This window comes from Ambystoma mexicanum, chromosome 7q (genome assembly GCF_040938575.1).
Source record: "Ambystoma mexicanum isolate Mex_15411 chromosome 7q, UKY_AmexF1_1, whole genome shotgun sequence".
NCBI lineage: Eukaryota > Metazoa > Chordata > Amphibia > Caudata > Ambystomatidae > Ambystoma > Ambystoma mexicanum.
This window is the reverse complement of record NC_090941.1, coordinates 327,869,017-327,895,945: the sequence shown is the minus strand read 5'-3', so window position 1 is coordinate 327,895,945 and position 26,929 is coordinate 327,869,017. Positions and strand designations below refer to the sequence as shown.

The 26,929-nt window shown below is 44.9% G+C and overlaps 1 protein-coding gene across 2 annotated transcripts in view; it reads right to left on the bottom strand.

The window, feature by feature from the left end:
* DIS3 (DIS3 homolog, exosome endoribonuclease and 3'-5' exoribonuclease) overlaps positions 1–26,929 on the bottom strand; it is an 859,785-nt gene that overhangs the window by 819,130 nt on the left and 13,726 nt on the right. Inside the window, exon 2 of one of the 2 annotated variants that reach the window (XM_069639429.1) lies at positions 13,209–13,366. The exons of the other annotated variant lie outside the window; for it this stretch is intronic. Coding sequence (XP_069495530.1) covers positions 13,209–13,366 — 158 coding nt within the window. The remainder of the gene's footprint in view (positions 1–13,208; positions 13,367–26,929) is intronic. 2 annotated transcript variants of the gene reach the window in all.

Below are 26,929 nucleotides of genomic sequence, written 5' to 3'. Positions count from 1 at the left end.
CTAAGACCCAATCACACCCTCTGTTAGGTTTTTGTAGTTTGCCACGTAGGATGACGTTGGTAATGACGCAGTTCAAAATGTCAATGATGACCAATTGTGGGTATAAAAGCCCAGTTTTTTAATGAAGTATGTAGAGTCAGAGGATTGAGCGATTGCCGGTGTTCGTTGTACTCCCTGTTTGACACATTAAAACAGACAAACTTTGATAAACTATTTGTGTCATCTTAATTATTGATGTATGAATAAAATCTGCATCTCCAGGGTATCGCTACTTATCTTAAAGGGCTGTCTGAGAGAACACCCAGCTCACTAACCATTGGCATAAGTCTGTACTACACAGGTTGGTAGCGTGTTGAGCAGCCAGGCTTATCTCAAGAGGGGTCAATGTGAGCTGTACTGGAGTTACATAGAGATTCACAGTGACAAGTATTCAAATGAACTCTTACACACAAGGTTTCTTGATTAAACAATTATTAATTTAACAGTCACTTAGAGTAGGCCTTCTTCAAAAGGGGGCAATATAATAGTAACACACAAATGCAATCCAAAATACACACTTAGTTTCTCTAAATCAGCAAATATGATTGTTTATTTATATAGCGCCTATACACAGAAGTGTTTCAAAGCGCTTCAAGGAGGGAGGGAACATGGGAAATACAGTACATTCAGTAAAGTCCTTGAGCAATATAGAATGTGGAAAAATAGCTACCATAATAGGCCTGACGACATTTCTGATAGTGCAAGTGCCAAAAAACACGTAGGGTATGAGGGAATGGAGAAGGAGAACAAAGCAAGCAGTAACATTACTATGTCTGACGACAATTTACGCAGTGCAGGAGGAATACAAGAGGAGGAGGGTTGGGAGGGGGGGGGCAGGGATAGAGGCGGTGAGGAGGAACGAGACAACTGCTGAGCCAAATTCATCAGGTAAATTTAGAAGCAGGGGGGGGGGAAAGGAGTACAAAGGGTAGGAGGGGGGGGACAGACAAGCTGATATCATCGGTCAAGAACAGATGATAGGAGTAAGTGCAAGGAGGAAAGAACTCGAGGAAGAGTTTAAGTCCCAAGAGGAGGGGGGAGATGCAAGCAAGTGAGAGTAGGAAGTAGAGGAGGGTGGAAGGGTCAGAGCAGGTGTACAGGGCACAGGTATGCAGAAGTAGGCAATCAAGGTGGGTTTAAACAGTTAAAAAACAGTGAATGCAACACAGGAACATGCATAGATGATGGAGCAAGCAAATGCAGTGCGTTTGTTTAGAGGAAGGGGGAAACATGAATGAGGTTAGGGTAAGTCCCCTAAAGCAATGGACGGCAGATGTGTGGTAACAGAATTAGTGCAAAGATCACTACAAGCAGTATTAACAGTGTTAAGATACAATATTCCACTGCGGTGGAATTAGAGACTGTAGAAGATGGCATGCAGATAAGATATCCCCACAACGCGAGTGATTGTAGTGGCACTGAGGGTAAGGGTCCACTGACAGGTAGAGAGGCCGAAACAAGAGTCAACTGGTGATGGAGGGCAGTGAAGAGTCACGTTCGTGCTGCAAAAGTCAAGATCACAGCGGTGCTGGGTTATTCGGTAGGTTCTGAGGAGGGAGGCGGAACAGGAACAGGAGGGGTAAGCGGAGGTGCTTGCACACCTTACCTTTGTGCCGTGACTCTGCAATATGGTGTTGCCAAGAACGCTGGGTGACCAGGGGGGTAGGTTGCAGGCAAGTCCATGGAAAGGACAGGGAAAAGACAGGAAGGAGCCCTTAAGCGCTGCCCTTAAATGCGCGGACCCGGCTTCGCCTCACGGCTTTTGGGATGGCACACAGACACTTCCTACACCCTCAGGTGGCTTTAGTAACTAGGACACTGTGGACATTAATATACCACAGTTTTCATTTAGAATCAGACTTAAGAGTTTGGCAAAGAAAAGAGTTATTGGAACAGAACAGGAGATCACACAAATATTCTGAAGCAGGTAAGTACTTTTGGTAACCCCCAACGCAAAGTTAGTTAACCCCTTCCTGGAAGGAGGACAAAACACAATGTCAGAGGGCAGAAGAGTCATCCAGGGAGCCAGGCTAGGCCAAAGTCAATTGGGCAAAAGTCTAGTTGAGCTGAAGCACTTCTTGCAGGTAAGTAAAAGTCTTGCACAATGTTTTAGAAGTCTTTGTATAAAAGAAGAATTCAAAGCAGTGCCACAAACTGTTTAAACTTGTGAGGTAAAGAAGCTGTCAGCAGCTCTACAGAGTAACCACAATAGGTCTCACCAACAGAGAACAAGTGCAGTTACACAACAAGAGATAAGTTCTCTTAGACTGTACAGTACCTTTAGGTTGAAGAAAAAGGGCAGCAGATGATTTCAGTTCCTGTGCAGATCCTGGGGTTCCTGGGCCTCAGTCGTGAGGACAAGAGGGAGGATGTCTGGGGACTCCTGCACTGCAATGGGACGGTCACCGAACACAACAGACAGTCTTCAAATCAGTGACTGTTCAGTGTTTCAGCTCCTCGCGTTTACCGCAAATAACACCGCGGTTCCTGGCTGTCGAGATGTGCTTTCCTTGCATCTGGGGTCCAGCACTCTGTAGAGGTGGCTCAGGCTCGGTCAGTCCTGCTTCCGGGGAGTCTGGAGGATCTTCCTTGAGCTCTTGGCCAGCTTAAAAGCAACGCAAACGATCTGGTGTTCCTCTCCCTGGCTATTCGGTGCCAGCAGCAACTGTAGTGGAATTTCAACCAGCTCCGAAAGGATGTCCAGGTGGCTTACTTTGGAGTTGACTGGTCCCACCAACTCAAGGGGAGAAGTCGTCCTTGCAGGGCCTTCTCTGTTAGGCACAATTGCATGCAGTACCCTCTGGGACAACCACATACAATTAGGACTACAGGTGTAAGCAAAACCAACCTTTGGTATAAGTCTGTACTACACAGTTTTGTGGTAGCAAGCTGAGCAGCCAGGCTTATCTCAAGAGGGAATGTGTGCAGTACAAGAGGTTACACAGAGGTCTTACAATCACAGTGGTTCAAGTAGACATTTACACTCAAGGTTTCTTGGTAAAACCCTTATTAATTTATTACACAATCATTCAGAAAACTTTCACCAGAAGGAGGCAACTTAATATTATACACAAACACACTTCAATAACAAAGGAGTTTCTGAACAAATTAGGCTCCCCTGAAATAGGAGCAAAATGGCATTTCAGTTACTTTCAATGGGAGTAAAAAGGCACAAGTTAGCAGAATAGATCACAAATACTTTCTTAGGCAGTGCAAATAGTTTCAGTTCACTAGAGGACTCGATTCAGTTCAATAGACCTAGGCCAAAGTCAATGGACTAGTGTCTTGGATAGGAAAGAACAGTTCTTGAAGTAAACGTTCAAGTCTTTGCAAAAGTTCTCAGAAGTAGTTTGTACGAAAAAGAATCATATGTTGGCTCACAAGCTATTAGGCCTGCAAGTTGGGAAAGTTTCACGAACTTTCACCGCGAGAGATGTGTTCTCTCAATCGGGTTGGCACAGTACCTTAGTATGAAGCAAAAGATGCAGCTGAAGACATTGGTTCCTGGCAGTTCCTGCTGATCTCACGGTTCCTGAGCCTCAGTCATGGGGACAAGAGGGAGTATGTCGGGGAACTCCTGCACTGCACGGGATCGTCTGTAATTCAAGCACACAAGCTGGTGTCCTTTCCCCCTGGTTAATCCTAACCAGCTTCGAGAATGGTATCCAGGTGGTTTACGAGTTGATTTGTCCCACCAACTCAAAGGAAGAAGTCGTCCTTGAAGGGGCTTCTCGGTCGAGATGAACTTGGCAATTTGGACCTGCAGCAGGGCTTCACCGGGCAAACCAACGGTCCAGGAGTTGCAGCAGCCGTCCTCTTCCAGCCCGTCTTCGATTCTTTCGTTCCAGTGGTCAACTCCCTTTTCCAGTCCAAGAGACTCGACTTTTAAACAGTTTTCTCCCATTCATTCCAGCCTAGCTGCCCCTCATCCAGCAGGGTGGCTGTCTTTGCCGGACAGTCAGCCAGCCAATCACGCCAGAGTGCATTTGGGTCTCCTAGGAGATTAAGCACAGGAGTTCGGGGCACCTCCCTCACTTCCTGCCCCCGCCAGACACCCTGGAGCCAGAAGTGGGCTTCACTCGTGAATCCCACCAAAGGCAAAACGAACCAAAACTGGTTTGGCGCACAGGGTAAATCTCAAGAAGGACCTTTCCACAAAGAAATGGCTAAATAGGAAGAATGGGGCCATTTTGACAACAAAATGGCACCCTTGGGTTCTTTACTGCAGCCGTGAACGCAGCAAATGCACACCAAGGTAGTTAAAAGTAAACCACTGCCACCAGCCATTAATCGAGGAAAGGGTAACAAAACTGTTACATGAGAAGCTAGACAAAGGGGATACTAACAAACCCCTCCAGCACACTATTGCAAGGTAGTGTGTGCTGGGTCTAGAAAGTTACAAGTTTAAGTAAAATCAATTTCAATTCACTGCTCTTGGAAACAGTAGTTTATCCAAGAAAAGGTATTCAAACCTTTAGGACTTCCTGCCTGCCCAGACACTCTGGAGACTAGTACAGGTAGAATACAAAGAATTTCCAAAAGACAGAGCCCACAAGAAAGAAGGGGTGGAAAAGGGCTCCACTCATTCATGATTAAAGGAAAAGGTACAAAAGTCCAGCAAAAATGCCTGGGGTCTCACTAGGAGAGGGGATGAAGCGCAAACATGATAAATCTCCCAAACAAGAAGGAATAGAGCAACCCAACTGGGAGAGAACCAGCAAGAAACTGCCACACCGCTGTGCTACACTCATAATTAACAGGTGATCCAAACACACTCCAGGGGCCAGACTGAAACCCCAATCTTACCTGCAGCAAGACCACAGAACGGTCTGTGCGTCAAACCAGCAATCTAGATGCTCCAGCTGACAGACTGTAACCGTGTTCATACTATCAGTGAGATTACAGCACAGTCCGTACATCAAAGTGGAAATCTGGACACTAAATTTATATAGGTCACATGCTCTGTGATCAACTTAAGGTTTAGTGGACCACCATTTTCCAGTCACAGGCGGACCGGACCCGCATATGTACACTTCTGCATTTGTAACCCGGCCCTTGGGGAAGAGAAGCTAGCAGTTTTCTGTGGAAACCAGCTAAGGGGGAGAACAAACGGCAGGTAAAGAGGAGGATAAAAACAGGGCACAGGAAGGTGTGGGTAGTTTGGGTTAGGTCAAGGGATGAGAAGTAGGACAAAAAGACCAAACAGAGGAAGACCGTTGCAGAGGAGCATGGAGAATGATTGCTGAAGGAGTGTGCAAGGTGACGTACTAGGCGATGGGAGAAAGCGGTACTTCGGTTGGAGTGGGCATTCAAGAGTGAAGCTTATAGTGGCAGAGTAGAGTGTGAATGAGAGTAACTGAGATGGTGAGCGAGAGAATGAAAAGAGATTAACTGAGGTAGTAGGTGTGGGTGGAGAATAGAGCAGTAGTATAGAGGTGAGATTAGTAGTGGATAGGAGGGAGTAATTGCAGGGGAGAGTAGTAGTGGTGAGTAGCCATGTGGAGAGGGTAGAGAAATAATAGTGGAGAGGGAAGAATAGCTGTGTGGAGAGGGTCAGTCATAATAGAGCGGAGTAGAGTAGGAGTAAGAAGGTGAAAATCAGAAGGGAAGAGCGAGGGAGAGAAGAGTTGGAGGAAGAAAGGGAGGAAATTAGAAAACAGGGAAAGGCAGGATAGAACATCAGGATGAGGAGTGCAAGGGTGTGCCAGTAATGGACTACAAGAGACCCAAGTGTTTAGAAGGCATTTCTTTTATCAATTGTGTTGTGGAACCAAACTTAGGTTGCCCTAGAACATTCACGGAGGAGACCTATAGAAAGGGTATTTGTCCATTGGCAATCACGAATGCCAGTCGATGATTAGATTGTAGAGTAGGGGTTAATTATCTCTAGTGACCATCCTGGAGTGGGACAGACTCCTGGGCTAGGGACGGATCCACCTGGCAGAGCCTAGAGAAGGGACAGCCCTTACTGAAATGTCTATGAAAGTGGGTGTTCTGACACCACAGGTCATAGGTGGCCTCAAGAGGTGGGATCATCCAGACCCCAATACAGTAGTAAAATCCAACAAAGTTTGAAGAGAAACACAGGGAAAATGAGCAGCCCGAGCACATGCCTGCCAGAATAAGAACAAAGACAGAAAAGGTCTTGGGGCTAGAAGTCTTCTTAAATATTTCCAGGGGAACTTCAGGACCCCAGGGCATTCTCAGCTAGAGATTAGCCAAGTGAAACAGCAAACGTAAATGTCCAATGGCAGGGTTTAGACAGGGAAAACAGGGTTATAAAAAGCCACCAGGCGTAAAGGAGGGTGAAAGCTCTTCGAGTGAGGTCGGGAGCAGAAGATGTGCTTTGAGAGAAGGGGTTAAAGAGGAAAGAGTGAGAAAGTGAAAACAGTGTGGGCAGAGAGTAAGGGGAGAAGGGTAAAACCACAAAGTGAAACACATGGAGCGGGGAGAGACCAGTTGAAGGGTGGAAATAGGAGAAGTGCGAGGGACCAGTAAATTCGGGGGAAGGAGAGTGGGGGAGATGGAGACAGAGTGTGAAGGAGGGGATATGTAAAGTCAAACATAGAAAAAAACCTTAGAAGGACTGAATGAGAGAGTCACGGTCTTTAGCCCCAGCTCCCACTTAGATGAGGGATAGATCTAGACAGAAGGGATCACCTGGTGCTTGTCTACCAATATTGGAGAATCATTGTGGGAATAGGGGTTAGGGAAGTGGGGGCCCAATTGGAGGTCAAGGTAAGCACAGGGGCTGCTGCCAATCTGGTAACCCAATTGTTTTGCACATATTTCTTTAATTATAAGTTTTAAAAACAAACTGTTATTGCAAGGTTCTTGGAGAACAGTATAACGCCTCACTATCCTTATGTTCTTTCACAACTGATGGATAAGTTGTGCATTTCGGAGTGCCATACTCCTTCATCAGGGCTGAGACCTCTCAATCTTGTGACCAACCAGATTTTGAAATCTGGTGGTGCCCACATTCTCCCCTTTTTCAGAAAAATATACTGCCCATTACACTAGTAAGCCATAGTTTCCTAGCAAGCATCATTGAAGTAGATTATGTCTTTGTTGCAGTGGGAAGAATTAGATTGTGTCACTATTGCATTGGGACACACTTTTTGTTAGTGTTGAGTATATTGCTGAAGTGCTAGGTAGTGTAAGCATTCAGTAGGGTAGATATTAATCATTATGAACATAAAGGCCCCCTGCCACCTTAGCCACAGCCCTGCCATTTTGAACTAGGCCCAGTTAAGAGTTTGTCGCTTTCTGCCATTTAGGACAGTAGGCCGCATTTCTGAGCTTCTGTTCTGTTTAATTAGATTTTATTCTTGCCCCCCCCACCTCGCTGCAATCGCCCGGCGAGTGTCCAGATAGCCAAGGCCCTTTGAGGAAGGGTGAAGAGCCACACAGATTGTTGTTGTTGCAAGACTTAAGACTTGACTGTTCCCAGAGGTTTCAAGTAGGTAACGCTGTGTTCCCAACATTAGATAAGTATGATGACAGTGAAGGACACATTTTAGTGTGAACAAGACCGAGAGGCAAGAACTAGTTAGTGTATTGAACTAGGTTGTGTTTATACTGCCACCATTGAGAAGTGGTTGGCCATTCGAACTGCAGTTGACAGGCTAAATAGCAAGTTCATCGGAGGAATTAGACCACAACAGCAGTACCTCGGTTGCGTTTTTATGAAGACGGCTGGTTACCAAGAGAGAAATTGGAGGATATGTGCTAGGAAAGCAACATGTTTCAAGATGGGAGTCGCCTGAGGTGTTGCCAAATGTACAACTGCAAGGTCAGAGTCTCTGAGTGGTGCCAGGTTGTCTGCCATCATGAGAAAGTAGTATTGTGTCCCTTCTGTTGCCACAGGGTACGGACTTCACTGTTCACGCTTGCTTCAGGATTGGGTCATCTCGGGGGGCATGCACATCATGAAGTCGTACTGGCCAATGGGAAAAGGCCTTTGTAGCTACAGTAATATCAATAATGTTGTTCAATCAAAACTGGGAATTCTTTGCGGACTACATAATTAGGTAATCCGTAGGGGGTGGCATTTAAATTATATGGATAGGTTAGTGACCAATGGGTTTGGCGGCACATTAGACTAATATGTCAGGTTTACAAGTGTCAGGAATTTGGGGTGGTGGAGGAGGAAGAGGTGTCAGGGTCCTCAGAACGCTTAAAAGACGTGATAATGACAAAAAACATTACCCAGCAGCCTCTGGGAATTGTGTTGTTCTGGCCGTACGCGCGTTGAGCCAGCTGTCTGTAATTAGTAACAGCTTATTAGGGCTCAATGGCGCACGGCAGGTGTGGCTTTTTTTTTTGTGTTTGGAGGCGAAGCCATGCCGGAGGATTTCGCGGAATAACGCCCGCCTGCAGGTCCAAGCAGGAAATTGAAATAAGGAAGAGCAGCGCACCGAGGCTACGTGCTGTTCCCATGCCACTCTGCCTTCTTCCCCTGAAACCGGCACGGAGAACGCGAGGCGGCGGAGGTTGCCGCTCTGCATTCTTTCCCTGAACGCGGCACGGAGAACGCGAGGCGGCAGAGGTCTGACTCGCGCTGCAATTACGGCATCATCAGCTTACGTCTAGGAAGGCTTTCGAGCTTCCCAGACACTATGATAAGTGCTGGTTGGGTTTTCTTTTTGTGTAGTTGCATTGGGCAGAACTGAACTCGGCAATTGCCACTTGCAATGGTTTAAAATGGACCCTTGGTGTTTTTTATGTGTAAGGGCATTAACCTGACAAGAAGGACAGCCTACGTCTGAGTGCTAGGGCCATGAACTAGTTACACCGTGTGGGTTCTTGGGAACACAGTGCTATGTTTAGTGTTGTTACTCAGACCACAGGGTCCTGCATGTTTTATGTGTGTCAATGTGCTACTGCTTGCCCATAGGGCCATGTGTTATGTGCTTCATGTTGTGATACTCTCCCATGAGTTTGTTTCATTTCGTGCTTGCATATATGTATTTCATGTAACGGGAGTATTATGTGTACCTGTAGCAAGAAGGTACTAGGAGGTGCTGCGACCTTAGTAGTGGTGCAGTAGTGTCTAGTATTAAGAGGACATTACTGTTGCCCTGTGTGTATTTTAGGTTCTTTGGTACTTATCTCATGTTAGGCAGGGTAGGGTTTTTTCCTGGTTACGTCCCCCATCCTGTCCAACTTAGCTGTTTCCTAACCCTCTATCCGGTTTCCCTAACATTCCCTTCCCTGACCACAACCTCTTCCAAACCCTCTTCCCCCCCCATTGGCTGCCATGTGGTATTCTGTATCTATATATATCAGGTATCTGTGCCAACCACGGGTGGAGGGTCGACTTCATCCGGCTTCTGTGGTTCGGGGGAGAGTGTCGACACACCTTCCTCTAGTATTGGGTATGACAACAAGTCACCAATCTACTAACACACTGTTATTATGTAACCAAGCAACATATATTCTACTAGTTAATATATAAAGCTTGAACAGTAAACATCACACATTATCATGTTCTATTTGTGTGTGTTACGGTTATAACAAGGGAACCCATTCTGACCAATGGGTTTAGGTTGTGTTTAGATTTTTGTAAATGGGCTAGCCAATGGGGAGGCTGGGATTAACATCTACTTGATATTTATAACAAATGATGTTTTGTGGATTTCGTCTAAAAAAAACAGGTAACTGATATGAGCGTTTCAAAATGGTTTTCAGTTCTACGAAGCTGAATGACCCCCTCCCACCCCCCGTCCCGGCACCACACCCCCCTCAGAAATGTATTTGCATGTAATTCCTATTTTTCTTGCAAATCGTGCACTCCTTGGTGATTCCTTGGATTGTTTTTTTCATCGATCGGGTTTTGGGCCTACCGTATGTTGGGGACAGTTTTTCTAAAGTCCAACTAAGGGCGTCATAAAACCATATCTGAGGAAGTACAAAACTCCACTCTTAGTATATGGTTGTACCACCTGAGAATATTGGTAGAATGGACAGAGCAGCCAGGCTTATCTTAGGCGGGAGAGAGGGCTGCAGGAAGGTACAAAGTAGTAGTAGTATTATACATATGGTCCAAATAAACACAAACTCTATGTACCGTAAAAATGCATGGTTTATTTAAATACAAGTAGGCCAAGATAAATCTTGGGGAAGTCAAACATATCATATAAACACAATTATAAAAATAAAAAACAATACTTTTGGTACACAAACCAAGGAATAACCTAATTTAGATTACAATCAGCAGTCAAGGCAAGTCAAACATCTAACACATTCAGAATGGAATTAAGCTATTCTTGGGGAGTAAAACCACATTCAAGTTACTTTTTGATTACAATCAGAAATCAAACGTAGTAGACCCGGTTAGTCCCAATATACAGTGTTATTCAGTTTAGACACACTTAATTAGACCAACACTGTTACAAGGATATCTTGCAGCAAGAATAACTATCTTCTAACAAGAATGGATACAGTTATACACCAATGTTACTTTTTAGAACACAGTTCAGAGGGAGTAACTTAACTTGTATACTACCTAGAGGCTTTCAGTTAATCAACGATGGGTATAAACTTAGTGAAACTATTTTCGAAGTGCCCAGAAGCACTTATGGGCTAGCACAACCCAACAGGTGAGTAATATACCATGTACTCTTCTACCAACACACGGAGTGACTTCAGTCAGACAAGTAAGAGCGCTTATTTGAATTAACTCAGCAGTATTACAGTTTAAGAAGAGCAGCAGCTATTCAAGATCAGCAAGTAACCCATTATACTTTCAGAGGGGCTACAAGCAACACAAAGCCAAGTATTACCTCTGTCCAACGTAGATCAGGGAAAGCACAACCCAATGGTACACTTTAAGAAGAACACACAGTTATTCAAGGTCAGTAAACCATATTGGTTAGCTTTTACACTCATTCACTTTAGAAATATTAAAACAGTACTAACAGGCATTACTTTTTAGAAGGAAGGGGGGGGCACCAAAGTAAGTAATATAACGTCTATACTTTTAAAAGGAGCAACCAGCAACGTGAAGATAAGTATAGTATTAACTCTTAGACACTACTTATTCTATTGCAGAGATACAGTTACCACGTCAACTCATTTACAAGTAAGTACTTTTACACTTGTTATATTTTCAACTAGACTTTAGCATGAGTTTTCTCAGAGGCAGAAGAGGGGCCTAGTGATCTAGGAGCCAGCTGTAGGCAGGTCAGGGTAGGATTCAGTTGCAGGAAAGTCAGAGCTCCAGAGGATTTCTCTTCAGACAAGTATCACTTAAGAGTTAGTTGAAAGTGTTCAGGGACTTCACAGAAAGCTCCCTATATGTGGTCTAGCATAAGGCCTGGGTAAATGGTATGGGCAAATTCCCAACCACACTAATCACCAACTCAGCCCCACTGGATGCACACAAGACTTAAAAGGTATTACCCAAGCAACAAAGTACCTTTGGGGAAAAGAAGAGCTAATGGGTGGATGCCTTCAGGATGCAGCAGCACAGGATCCGGTCCTTCAGTTATTTTTCTGGAGACTCAAGAAATGGACACTGAAGGAAAACTGGTGGCATTCATCAACGGAGGAGTCTAACAAAAGGATTCTCTAAGATTCTCGTGGCTCTTTGGATTTGGCACCAGTTTACAGGAGCCAGATGAAGAATGAATATGGCTAGTTGGATTCTCTTCACTCTCTTTCTCCTACATTCTGGTGAGGGGACTTCAGGGATTTGAAGCGTGTCTCTAGAAACCAAGCAGGTGTCCACCAAAGTTTTAGCAGGATTTGAACTTCGGAAGACCCTGCACTGCACTTAGGCTCGAGGTCCCCTAGTAATGGCCGCTTACATCCGAGCAAGGTCACAGTACGTTGAGGGATTGCTCGTTTTGCAGGGCTTCTCAAGACTAGTTCTCTCCAGCCTCTGAGTAGGAGTCATCGCATTCGGGATGCACAGGTCGATTGGAAGGAAGGGTTGCATCAGGCTGCAGTTACACAGCAGGATCTCCGGAAATCGCTACAGACCTTTTTTCTTCATCTTCGGATTCAACTCCAGTGGTCAACTTGTCAGCAGCTTCCAGATTCAGGGTATTTATCAGGAACTACAGCACACCTTCTGCAAACTCTCCCTGCAGTTTACAGAAAGGGGCGGTCTGGCTGTCCAATAAGGACAGCCAGCACCCCCAGTGGGACCTGGTTCCTTTCAGGCAAGGTGAAAGTCAAAGGGCTGCAGAGTTGTGGACTCTTCCCTCACTTCCTGCCTTCTCAGAGATTCTGTAGACTTGGCAGGGAATACAAAGGATTCTCATTGAAGACAAAACTTCAACTAAGGTCTTTCCCACCTATAATGGCAGAGGACGACTGAGGAAACAACAAGCAAACGGGAAATGGTGAAAAAAAGGAGCCCACCATTCTAGCAGAATGGTGACCCTACTGTGCAATACCGAGGCTGATTTGACAGCCTGAAAGAAATAATGACTAGAAAAGTCATAAAAGCAGTTTTACTGCCACCAGCCATTCATGTAAACTTGCAAATGTAACCAGGTAAGTAAGGAAGGGGATACACTGTACCGCACCCCTCCCCCAGAACTCCACATAATGTGGGGTGTGCTGACTCACTAAAATAAATGTAAAGGGGATGGGAATCCCACTTTACTACTTTGGCACAGTAGTTCACCCAAGAAATAATAAGCGAATGAAAAAGGGAAGCCCAAAGGGGCAACTCAGCCTAAGCCCAAAAGTTATGGGGGAACTATAAATCCAAGCGCGCACACTAGGGAGAGACATAAAAAGGTCACCCATAAAAAGAGCAAAAGACTAGGAGAGATGGGGAAAAAGATTCCCACTCACCTAAAGACAAGATAAAATAATTACCAAGTCCAAGCAAAATGTTCTGGGGTTGACACAGGTCAGGAAGATTATTCATATTTATAAAATCTTACCCAACACTGTACGTACACTGAGAACAAAATGATCACTGAGTTGGTGAAAAATTAACACGTTGACAGTGGCAAGATACACCCTAGAGAGAATCTGTGCACCTGGTATGTTAATGCAGTGTAGACAGTATGTTAATGCGTTGCAGACAGTTATATCAATGTTGGTATTACAAAATGTATTGGTTAATATACGCAAATGAGCCGAGTTCTGATGTGCACTCTTAATTATTACTGTTTAAAAGATGTTTGAAAAAGAGGATACTTTACCTGTGGTGTTCATTGGTGAACGTATAGAAATGTTTGTCTGGATTGTTAACCACATCTTTAATTCGCTTGTACACTGGCCCACTTCGATTCCTAACTTCCTGAAGAACCGTTTGAAGGATAATGACATTCTGAATAAGTGGATCTTCTAAAATGTCAATCTAAAAGAAAAAGTCACATTGTAAATAGTGGATATTCCAATCACCACAAATTGATTTCTTTCTGCAAATACAGTCTTTCCATTGTTTCAATTGAGAACCTTGCAAAGCAGGAGTGTAACAATGGGAATTCTTGCATATATAAAAAAAAGGAAACGTTGTTCTGCGATTATGCAAAGAGGGATTCTAACAGTGTCGATCTGTGAACATTGCACAGAAATCCACTCAGATTCCAGCACAAAACGAATTGTTTTGATGATTTTATATTAAGAAGGGGCATCACCAAATATTTAGTAAAATAAAAGACATTTTCTTTCAGTGGTAAATATTGTCATCTTTCAATACTGGCAGCACTCTTAGTTCCGACCCAGATATTCCAGTATGAACCATAAACAACTCAAGGGAAGGCAAGTGTTGGGTAAGATTTTAACTCTAGAGCTAAATCGACCCGACTTGTGAGAACCCCAGAACTTTTTGCTGGACCTATTTCCACACTCACAGGTGTCATTTTTAAGACTCTCCATAGTGTCCTTTTAACTGTATCCTCTTTGACAACTTTTGGTATATACCATGCTGTGTGATTGACAGCTAGGCTCGAATGAATGGGAGAAACCTGCATAAAAGGCGAGGCTTTTTGGCTTGGAAGGCAGAGTCGACCACTGGACGAAGGAATCCGAAGAAGAACTTGGGACGAAGGAATCCGAAGAAGAACTTGGAAGAGACGCCTGCTTCAACTCCTAGACGATCGGTTTGCCTGGTGAAGCCCTGCTGCTGAGCTTAAGCTCCGAATTCACCTCGTCTAGAGAAGCCCTACAAGGACGACTTCTCCCCTTGAGTTGGTGTGACCAATCAACTCCAAAGTAAGCCACCTGGACATCCTCTCGAATCTGGTTGAATTTCCACTGCAGTTGCTGCTGTAAACCGTAGAGCCAGCGAGAGGAACACCAGTTCATGTGCGTTGCTTTTAAATTGGCCAAGAGCTCCAGGAAGATGCTCCGGACTCCCAGGAAGCAGGACTGACCGAGCCTGAGCCACCACAACAGAGTGCTGGACCCCAGATGCAAGGAAAGCCCATCTCGACAGCCAAGAGTCTGCAGTGTTGCTATTTGCTTAGACACGAGGAGCTGAAACCGTGAAGTGCCACCAAATAGAAGTTGGTCCTTTTCTGTCGCCGACCATCCCGTTGCAGTGCAGGAGTCCTCCAGACGTCCTCCCTTTTGTCCCCATGATTGAGGCCCAAAAACACGGTATCTTCAGAGCTGCTCAGGAACAGAAGCCAGCCAAAGATCTTTTCTTCTAACCAAAGTTATTGTACACTCGGAGAACGTATCTCTTGTTGTGTAACCTCACTTGTTCACAGCTGGGACTTGTCTTGGTTGCTTTTGTAGAGTTGCTATCAGCTTCTTTACCTCACAAGCCTAATGAGCTTGTGGTCCTGCTTTGATTTCTTCTTTTCTACAAAGACTTCTTACATTGTGCAAGACTTTTACCTACCTGCAAGAAGTGCTTCAGCTCACCTATACTTTTGCCCAATTGACTTTGGCGTTGTCTGGCTCGCTGATTGACTTATCTTCCCTCTGACATTGTGTTTGGTCTTCCTTCCAGGAAGCGGTTAACTTTATATTGGGGGGTTTCAAAAGTACTTACCTGTTTCAGAATATTTGCGTGATCTCTTGTTGTATTCTAATAATCCTTTTCTTTGACATACTCCTCAGTATTACTCTAAATGCAACAGTGATATATTAATGTCCACAGTGTCCTAGTTATTTAAGTCACCCGAGGGTGTAGGAAGTGTGTGTGCCATCCCAAATGGGTATTTGCTGAATTAGAGAATCTAAGAGTGTGTATTTTGGAGCGTGTTTGTGTGTTACTACGATATTGCCCCTTTTGAATAAGGCCTACTCAAACTGACTGTTCAATAAATTAATAATGGTTTAATCAGGAAACCTTGTGTGTAAGAGTTTATTTGAATACTTGGCACTGTGAATCTCTGTCTAACTCCCCTACAGCTCACATTGACCCCTCTTAAGATAAATATGACTGCTCAACACGTGAACAACCTGTGCAGTACAGACTTATACCAAAGGTTGGGTTCCTATTGCCAGGAGGTCAGGGTTGTTCTAGTGCACCCAAAAGGTTACTGCATACAATCTTGCCTAACAAAAGGTGCATGGCTGATCACTAGTAAAGTAGGCCAATTGAAAATCAAGACACGTCAACACTTCCTTTATTATGCCAGTATAAATGTCAATAAGGCCTATAGGCTCCACGGAATAAAATAATGAATACACATATAAAAAGGGTGTCAAGATGCCAGCCCACCAATCCTATTAGGAGAGTTTAAAAATAAGTGTCAGCCTGCTATTCAGTTTGGCTCCAAAGACATTTAAACACCTATACCCCACCCCCACAAGAAACGGAGTGTGCTGGTCAGGATCTGCTCTAAACCAGTCCAAGCCAATATTGTGGCTGCCATCCTGGTCTCACAAATAGCCTACAGTGGCCTAACGGCCATTTTAAGGCCTTCCTCGGTTTTCCCGAGCAAAGGAAATTCCTATAACACAATGGCTGAGAAAAAAAACAAAAAAAAAAACATTAGCACCCCTGGTGAAGCCATATCTAAATATTAGCTGCCACCAACCTATCTTCCAATGCCAATGTAGAGCGATACAAAAAATAATCCCCCTATTGCCAACATGGTGTTGCCTTAGAGTCACCCCTAGGACAGGGTGCCTTATTAGCGAACCTAATACCACATGACTTAAGTAAGGTAAAAAGGGATGTAGTGGCAAGGGGACTTCAATAGAGTCCTTATGACCACCAAAATAACTTAGAAAATGCAAAAGATAATGGAAAGCAAACATTGTAGGTGCTATAAAATGAGACATCAAAACTCCCCAAAAAATGAACTATGCAGCCAAAGAACAGAGAAGACTAGACAGGCTGGTTGATGGCAGTGTTAAAGTGGGCACATTTTGGGTACACTGCCATGCACCCTTTATATTTTACTGATTTGCAGCTTTATGTTCACTAGTGGTCAAAATGGCTCCTCATGTTGTTTATGTCCAGCCACTGTAGCTCACTGTCCTTTTGGCCGCCTTATTCTCAGGTGCGGGTAGAAATCGACACATGGCCGATTATAATGCGCGATACGTGATACATTCGAAATGCACTGGATTTTCAATGGATTGTTTGAGCTGGTGTCCATGTATAGTCTCTTTTTGCAGGAGCCTGGCAAGAGTCCTTTGGGTGTGGAACTGGTTTGGTTTGGGAAAATGGGCTCCTGATAGTCCTCAGACATCCCCTACTATGTGTTCAGTTATGACTGTACCTGAACGTGCTGTCCATGATTAGAGCGCTGCCTGGAGTTTTAACACTGCGGACCACCCGATCGTCAGGCTGGGGTCCCTGCCAAGCAGGGATTTTGTTTATCAGGAGAGGAGCTGGAGCCATTGTTTTAGTCAACAATTGGAGCCAAGGTTCCAAAGCACCAGAGGCCATTATGGGACGCTGGAACACTGCTGCTGGGAAAACCATCGCCCAAGCCATCTACCACAAGGCAAGGCTCTGCTTTTTCATCGACAGGGGAGATTTACAGTGCCACCATCCCTTGAACTGGGGGGCCTCCGTGCCTCAGAGTTCTGCATCACCGAGAGTCTCGTCCTGGAGATCAGAACAGTCATGGGCCTGTAGTTGGCACACTTCATCCGGACTGGGGACGACTCATTTTGCCTTGACCTGGGACAGCATGGTGCTGAGAAATGTGCAGTGCATTGCTGCTAAACATGCAGTGCATCCTCGTCGCTGGGCATGAACACTGTACATCTGCAGCTGCTGCTACTACTACTCATTGCCAAGAAGAGGAGCCATGATGGAGCTTGAGTCCTGCCTTCCATTGCTGGTTCTCATCTCGTGGTGGCGATTAATCATTGTGGAAGCCCTTATTCATCCTGGCGGTCTTTGGAACACTTAGGTCACTGACGGAGATCAGAACCGCAGGACCCAGCTTTCATATTTCTCAGAAGAAGCAGTGCTGCACCTGCGACTCCTGTAACCCACCCCCCCCTCACCCAACTACAGTGAGAACAGACATCCCCAATGGCCTACACCAATGGTGCACACCATGCAACCCCTGGGACGAAGCGGCCCTTCAGGGCATTATGTATGGCCCTCCAAGCCACAAGTTTAATTATGAAGTATTGCCTGGTCAGATAATCAGTCACTAAGTGTGTCATGTCAGGTGTGTGAAGCATCTGGGGTTTCTTTATTGTCTTTGCATCATGCTACATGCCGTTTTTTATATTTACAAAACATAATTTCAGTGCCACAATACTAATAAATCAGAAGGCTTTGTATCACGTATTACAAAAAAAAATAAAATAATAAAATTTGTTTTAAAAAAAATAAAAATTAAAAAGCCATGTTTTTTTAAAAACTCTCACGCACCGATGCCGCTACCGACCAACTTTGACATGGATAGTTCGGCCCACTGTATAGCACTTGTGTGGTACATTCGGCCCTCCAGTGAAACAAGTTGTGCAGCCCTGGTCATAGACCTACCCATGGTGGTCGGTCGTCCTGATTGGGGCTTGAGGGGCTGGTGAGCATAGCTGTCAATCTCACATGCTCCCCATTCATTCTTACTGGGCATAAAGTCCTACCCTGCAGCAACCCTGGTCATACCTGTAGTGGAACCCAGGTATAGGAATCCTGTCTGGGGTCGCAATAGGCATCTAGGATTGGCATCTGCGCCACCCTACAAGGGAAACCTATCTTTATTTTATTATGAAATGTTTCACTTTCAATTGTACTCACCTATTGAACAGACAGCTGTTATACTCCAGAGTCCCCAACGCTTGTTTACTTACCTGAAACATTGCTGAATACTTGCTCGTAGGTGAAGGATAGGCTCGTTAAATTTAGTAATATTGTGCTAGTTTTGCCTTATAGTGTTCGAAGAAAAGCCAATGCACAATGCCAAATTCACACACATATATACATAAATCTAGAGCAGAATTGGTACATTATACAGATGAAGATCTCTGTGGGCCAAATTAGAGGATCCGCCCACTTCAGCAGTGTAGCCATTCACATAGGTTCATGCACTACACACAAACAGAAAACAAGCCTATTAAATTGGACAGAATTCAGAAGTTGTCTAACGTCAGTGTGAGAGCTGTGTGGGTGTAGAAGAAGGAAACTGACAAGGAGGGGTCATGTGGGCTACACACTATTAAATAAAAAAATCTCTCACTAATTCTAAGGGGCTTGCAATGCTTCAACCTTGGAAAACTTTCGTGAGCTTTCAGAATGTCCGCCTAAATAAAATGTTCTCCGTCAGAAACCAACTAATCTAATACTATAAACATAACAAGTGGTGTCTGCGTTTCCTTCACCAGGAGAATGGCTCCATTGTCCTGGCTGCTTCAGTCTTATAGTAGAAGTAACTCCTTCAATGTTCCATCACAAGGGATCAGGGGAATGACTCCCTTCTCCTTCTCCTTCTATAAAAGTTCTCCACAGTGGTCTTTAAGCACTTTTGCAGAAAACTTGGGAAGTAGAAAAACTCATCGCTTGATTTGCTTCCAATGAACACTCGGATGATGGAAATCTTCTCCAGGGTTTTGAAGCATACAACATACTCATTTGAGTATTTGAAGTCAGTACTTGGATTTGAACGTCCAACCTCACGACTGGTAAAGCCAAGCTCGAACCACTCAGTGATTGGGTCCCTTTTCCAATAGCACTGTTCTTTGACCACTAATGGTACCCTAACCATCGTTGCTACACTACACTTGCTGCGGTTTGCCACTGCCCTATTTAATAACATGTGTCTGACTGTACTGTGCGCGTGTGCTGTATCACGATAACCACAGTATACCGCGATTTAACATGGAGATTATCAAAAAATCTATACTGTGCTTATCCCCAGGAGGGGAGTCCCTCCCTATGAGGTCCTCCCGCATATTACCACCCCTAGGCGAACTATTGGGCAACTGCCTCACCTTCCTAGCCTCATAGAAAAGAGCTCCCCCTTGAGGACAAGTGACAAGTCCTGGCGAATAGTTAGAGAGCGCAGACAATTAAAAAGGCTGGCTTTGCAGCTATAAGATGAATAGTTGTGATGTTCCCTGCCAGGAGGACATCCCTGAGCTTGCATGACACTCCCACAAGCAACAGGAGACAGGACTATGTACCCTTATCTCTACTCAACCCCCAAACCCCAGCCTCATCGCTGGTCTGGTACCCCTTAGTCAGGAAGGCAATTCTTTAAGCCCGGACCACAGGGCTTGAGTAAAATTGCCCAAACACCCAAAAAGCAGGAGCAACTTTTGATGAATGAGGCGCTTGTGCATAGATAGTTGCAAATGTAACTTTCATACGAGTCAATCTATAACCTTTTGGCCTTCATATGTTACCCATTATAGTTTCCAAAATGTTCTAAATGGATCCTAATGCTCCTTTAGACACATTTACAAACGCATAGTGTTAATGTCAGGTAGGTATGCGACACATAGCGTCACTAAAATCAGCCAGCCGGACAATGAAAGTTTCAAGGATGTTTATTTTTGTAGCAAAAAAGAGAGAATGACAGATGCATGCGCCTGGGAACTTTGGGCACACTGTGATGCTTTGGAAACTTGGTGCTAAGACCGTCCCTCTCATACTCTATTCCCAACGGTTGTCCAACTCCCAAGCCCAGGCGTACCTAACAGGGAGGTTGGCCTTAGCGAGTTGGTTTTCCATCTGGTGCTGCATTGTTTTCCCTGAGCAGTTGGCTGAGTAACTCCTTAGGGGCCTTGTAGCTTTCCCTCTCCTAGCCCCACTTGAAATTCCTATCCACAGGTCTTCCTCCCATCGTACCATAAATTGCAACCAGTCTTCTGAGCAGCGACACCATTTTGAGCTTTTGCCTTCAGTTATGTAATCTTGCAAGGTGAGTTTGAGGGGTTGCCTATTGAGTAGCAACTGCCCTAACAGAGGGATTGGTTATCCAATGTCTCAATTAAATATATCTATATCGCCCTCTTTGAAAAAGGCTAAACTTAAACTGTATCTCTTTAAGAGTGGAACCATTTAGGCCTCCAGGAAAGATCTGTGAACCGACAGACCTCTCAACCCACCTGAACGCAGGATAATATTTTGAGACCCATGGCGATTTCCCACCCCATTCAAAAAGCTGCATATTTTCTGCTGCTACTCTTTATCAAGGGGTAGACCTTGTTTCACTCTTCAACCCGCAAGCCTTTCCATTTCTGCCCATTGGACCTCCAAGCTAACGATCCCTGTTCATAGCTCGATTACCGCTGGCTGTCTTCTTCAAGCTACCGTCCCCTCACCACCCAAGTCCCCCTCTTCAGGGTTGAGCTGAAAGTCCTCTGAGGAAGAAACAGCTCTGATTTACCATTCCTCTTCAGTGTCTCCCCTCAAATATGAAGCAAATATTAACTTACCGAATAGATCCACAGGTGTGTCCATGCTCTGTGTAACGGAGGGCTCATCCCCTGTGAGCTGAATACCCCCTAACACCACCACCCCTGAGCAGACCCTCTCAATGTCTTTGCTGCAAAAGCCACCTGGCCTCATGGCATTTCAGTGTGGGCTGCCACAGAGGCAGAGCCCACTGCTCCGGCTGACGGCAACAGGCACCATCCTTTTCTCCTTTTCCTCTGCGGATGGACTACTCTCAGTTCGCCCCACCAAACAACTGCCCCTTAGAACTCCTCCACACGCCATCAGTACCTCCTTGTGTGTTCAGGTACGGCTTGTCCGCTGTAAAGAGGCCCTGGAGTCACAGAGCTCAGCTGGAGTGCGGCTGCCATGGTTATGCACCGAGCCACATCCACCCAGCCATCCATTTCTTTGTTATAATGAGTTCAGCCATTAAGCATGGTATCCCAACATTTCTGGACCGTTTTGCTACAGTGTTGAGGGAAACCAATAGCCATATCTGTGGAGCCTTGAGAAATGATTGGTAAATTATCAGAGTGATCTTGGCTCACACTACATCCCAAAATGACTCCACTGGAGAGCTAGCAATTTTACCTATGTGTAAAATACCTGCATGACGTACTTCCACTGAAACACATGTATATAGTTCAAGGATAATGTTTTGGAGTGTGCCAATTCCAAGAGAGTATTCCATGTGCCATCTGATAAATCATGTCCCAGTAGCCTCCCCCCGCCGCCGACCTCCTCCTCTCCAAACACCTCTTTAGGGCAACAGTCCACAGTTTAGGGATAAAATCAAATGTACATAATACAGTGAGTGGCTTAGGCTAGAAATCTGGACCAGTTAGCAAACACAGCATCACACTTTCGGGACTTCATCTGGAAAGCTAGAGAAGTAAACCCTCCAGTATCAGAGGGGCTACATAGAGGTCTTGCTCCTAATCTCGATATGTGTAAATAGTGAAAAGAACTCCCATCTGAGAGCAGATACTGAGCTTTAACAAAGCCCAAATCATCCAATCCATTGACAATCCTGGGTTCTAAAGTAATCAAGTGATCCTCAATCCTGTACAAAAACAGCTAAGCGCAACAGGGTTCAGAGGTTTCCACCCTGGTGTGAAGAGCACATGCCCGTACAATGGGTCCACCAGAACATTTTGAGGCCAATAAGTGTGTGTATGTACCTTAATAAGCAAGCATGTACCAACACAGAGGTTTTATAATACCAATAAGTGTAAAACCAGGCCTGATCAAAGAGATCAAAATATCACAAGTCCAGAACTGCCCGCATGTTCCCCATTGCTCTGTATCCCAACCACTTATGCTCTATGCCCAACTGATTAAGCAACTACAATGTCAAGTCAGAGCATTTATTATATGTCTTTCTGTGCGTAGGCTCACTAAAAAATAATTTTTGTAAAGTTATGAAAAGATTCAAATTTGCAAACATATCAATAAAATCCACTGAATTGATTGTGGGGATTGTAACACATTATGGTTCTTAACTTCGCATAATCAAGTGACCAAGTGTCCCTCTGCCTCCTTTGAACCCGACACTGGATGCATGTGGATTCTTTGAGTGGACCATGTGTCACTTGTGCGACTTTCTTAGCCATGAACTGAAGCTGCCCTCCCTCCCAGAAATCCCCCCCTGATAGTTTCCCCCTGATTTGCTATCTTCTCCGGAGGTTATGTTTTGTAAGTTGTTTATTTGCTCTTTACTGCATAATGACCTGAATGATGGCTACAGCATCTTTGTGTGTTAACATAAATCTCAATAAAAGGTCTTCTTGAAAAAAAAAAAAGAAAAAAAAAGTATAATCATAATCTAGTGACTAGTATGGTATTGTTTATTTATAAAGCGCTTATACACAAAACGAGTGCTTCAAGACGCTCCAAGACGGGAGGGGGAACATGGGATACAATTATTCATAAGGCCTTGGAGATTCTGAATGATATACAGTAATAATAGCATAATAGGCCTGACAACAGTTCAGCTAATCCTAGAAGAATATGTTTTCATAACTATATTTGCCCAGCTACTCCAGGTTGAAATGGGTCCCTCGCCTCCCCTCCCCCCCAGATGTATAGATATACTTTGCTCAAATTCAATTATCTATGCAAGTGGACTTCCAGGGATAATATTTATGCAATGCTCTTACAGGGTTTGGGAAAGTGATGGGGCGAAGAACCGCTTAGTTGAACTGGTGGAGGCTTTTGACCTGGTTTGTTGTTAATATACGACTCAGTCAGATCTGGAAAGGTAATTCCAGGAAAACTGCCGTGCCTGGGCCAGGAGTGGCTCATCAGCAACAGACCATGTGGAAGTTGGAATGTGGTTGGAGAACATAAGGGAGGTGGTGAGGGGGTGGGGGGAGGGGGCGCAGTATGGTGGTCGGTTGATATGAGTTCTAGGAGATGTTGCAAGCCTGGCACTAAGGAGAGAAGGACTTAGTTTAGTTTCATTTGTTAATTTATACCGCGCGCCGAACCTCGAGGTAACTTGGCGCCGGAGACTTAGGAAGAGGTTACAACAGAGTATATATATACATAGAAGAGTGTAGACGAGCATGATAATAACAGTAAGTGCAGTTGACCGGGTTACATGGTGGTTGACGAAGGAACGAGTACATTAATAAGTGTGTCAGACGGTGGTGGAATTCTTTTTGGTGAGCCAGGCCTTTGTTTTTGCTCTAAGGTCCAGAAGGAAGGTTCTGCTCTGAGGTTCAGCGGTATAGCCTTCCATTGTTTGGCTGCTAGGACCGGGAAGCTGGATCTGCCTGCTTTTTTCAGGGAGAATTTGGGGATGGAGAGGCAGTGTGAGTACAACGTTCTGGTTGGTCTGGAAGAGGTGTGTTTGGAGAACTTGTCTGCCAGGTATTTGGGGGCGTCATTGGAGAGACATTTGTGGACGATGACGAGGGATCTGAGGGAGATTTTGTCTGGTACAGGGAGCCAGTGGGCATCTTGTCTGAAGCTAGAGATGTGCGAGTATCGCGGGATACTCAGAGCAGGTCGGAGGGCATTGTTCGGAAGCACCTGCAGTTTGTTTGAATTGCGTTCTGAGGAGCAGAGAAAGAGGGTATTGCAGTAGTCCATTTTTGAGAGCACTAGCGCTCTGGCTAGTGTGATGCAGCTGGAGGGTGAGAGGAAGTGTTTGCAGGCATTGATGAGCTTATTTGTATAAGCTGTGGCGGAGGCTGTGGCTTTCACTTGTTTTTTGAGCGATAGTGTGGAATCTAGATAGACCCCTAGCGTTTTAATTTCTTTGGCCACAGTGATTCGATTACCATCTATGTTGGTAGAAGCATATAACGGGGGTCCGGTTTGTTTAGCCGTGGTTGGGAGCCGTCAAGAAGGAGCTCAGTTTTCTCGTCGTTGAGGCATAAGCCGTATTCTGCCATCCAGGCTTGGATCTCCAGATAGAGGTTGTTAATCCGTGTGGAGTCCTCCTCAGAGCAGCCTGATAGTGTGATGAGAACCTGGGTATCGTCAGCATAATTAGTGTATGTGACACCCAGGTTATCAAGGCGGTCGAACAATAGCTTTGTTAAAATATTGTATAAGGTCGGCAAGACGCACAAGCCTTGTGGAACACCACAGAGGATGGGGATGGGGATGGGGTGAAGCCCCCGGAGAGAAGACCCGGGTGGATCGGTCGGCCAGGAAGGATTGGACCCTGGCAGTCGCCTGGTTAGAGAAAGCAGCAGAGGCAGTCAGATGTTCTGTGAGGATCTGATGGTCGACAAAGTCAAAGGCTGCCGAGAGGTCAAGGAGCAGGAGAATGGCTAAATTGCCCTTATCCTTTGTCTCGTCCATCTGGATTTTTAAGTCCAGGAGGGTAGTCTCTGTTCCGTGCCATGGTCTGAAGCCAGATTGTCTAAGGCCCTGGAGGTTGTTCTCTTCCAGATGCTTCTGGATTTGTGCAGGTAGGCCACTCTATCTAAGATCTTTAGGATGTAGGGGACAGTGGTGATTGGCCTGTAGTTGGTTGGGTTATTGGGGTCTAGGTTAGGTTTTTTTTAGAAGGGCATGACCCAAGCCTCCTTGAGGCTGCTAGGGACTGAGCTTCTTTTGAAGGAGGCGTTGATTAGGGTTGTAATGAAAGGGGCCAGGTTGTTGGCACCTTCCTAGATAATGGGAGCTGGGCAGGACTCCCCTTGGCATCTCGGTGGCTTCAGGCCTTTGATGATGCTTTCCACTTCTTTTGTGGACACCGGGGTAATGGAAAAGGAGGGGCATGTTGGAGATTTTGCTAGGCTGAGCTTTTTCTGTAAAATCCTGGCTTGAAGCATGGCAGTTTTGTATTCCAAGGCTTTTTGGATTCTCTCACACCAGTCTGCATCTTTCACACAGGTTTCTGGGGGTGTGGAGGGTGACTGAAGTGCCCTAAGGATGGCAAAGAGCGCTTTTGTTTCAGATTTGGCGTTCTCAATTCTGTGGTCATAGGTCTCTTTTTTGGCCCTGAGGATAGAGGTTTTGTAAGTGGTGGCTGCTATTGTGAGTAGTTTTTTGTTAGCCTGTTGGGTGTTTTTCTCCAGGTAGTTTCTGCTGCTCGTTTGGCGTTCCAGAGGATTTTAAGTTCAGGGGTGAACCATTTGTTCAGGTGAGCTGCTGGTTAAGCTTTAGTGAGTTTGATAGGGGTGATGAGATCTACTGCTGATTCGAGTGTTTTATTATAGAGGTCAGCAGGTTTGTCAGCATCTAGGTTCGCGTAGTTAGCGGGAGTAAGGATGTTGTGGTTGTTCCTGGTGATGGCTCGTTGATGGCTATGGAACAACATTAGGGCTGTAATCATGGGTGAAGGTACTGCTGGGAAGGAAAGAGGGTCTTCCAACCCCCCTAGGCGATACCGAACAAGAACTAGACGCTAATAGAGCACTTCCAGGGAGTAGGGTGGTTCACATATAGGGGGGTACGCAATCACCTAGTGCACGCATTATAAGCTATATGGAAGGTGCGGGGGTGAGCGCCATCTTGGCAAGCGGCATCCATCTTAGAATGTCGGCCCAAGCATGGCAAACAGTATTTTGTGCATTAGTATTAGGCCCCTTGCATGACCACCCCCACCCGGGCCAGGTCTGAGGGATCAGCAACCTTCTCCACTGTTCAGAAAGTTACAGGCCCTAGACTGGGCTTCCTGGAAGTTATTGAGGCCTGCTAGGAACTTCAAAGAGATTGTGATAGTTGTGTTTGAGGCATGACACCTCGTAGGCAGAGACAGGGCACTTCTGGGAGCTAATTTACATTATCCAGCATTCTCAAACTGTATGTTTAAGTAGTGGTACAGTAGCTAAGACATGATCATCAGTTTAATTATGCAAACTCTATGCTTTATCTTTATTTTGAGTGAAAACATAAAAATTACAAAATGTACATAAAACACAATAATAAAAATTGCATTAATCTAATACAAATTCTTTTTTTAATTTTATTATTTAGTTTATTGAAATTTACATATAACCAAGCAGAACGTCAGATTTATCAACATTACAACTATAGAACTCTTCACAATTCATCTCATCAAGTACCACCACCCTATACCTTAACAGAAAGCAATAGAAATTTATCGAAAAACAGTGTTATAACTCATCCAAAAATCTACCCCACATTTGATCAAACAAATTCATTTTTGTGTTCCTGCGAATAACAATCTTCACAATTCTGGAAACCTGCCTTAAGTCCTCCACCCACTCTGAAAAGGTTGGTCTCTCATCACATTTCCATTTCCTCAAAATGATTTTTTTTGCCGAACTTGCAGCCCTGAAAAACCCGCATTTCTGTGGGTAAGTGAGTTCTTCCACCCTATCATCCTCACCTAAGATGACTGTATTGTAATCAAAATCTTCCTGCAACAAAAGGAGCTCATTCATCCGCTCAGTGACTTTCCTCCAAAAAGTCCTCGTTCGTAGCAATCCCAGATCATGTGCTCAAAAGAGCCAACTGCATGTTTACACCTCCAACAAGCCTCTGAATCAATCATTCCTCTCGCATGTAGTCTTTGGGGAGTCCAAAATACCCTATTTAGAATTTTGATTTGTCGGCTTTGCTCTCCCAGATTAATAGAAGTCAGAGCCACATTTTTACAGATATACCTCCATCTGTCCTCAGACA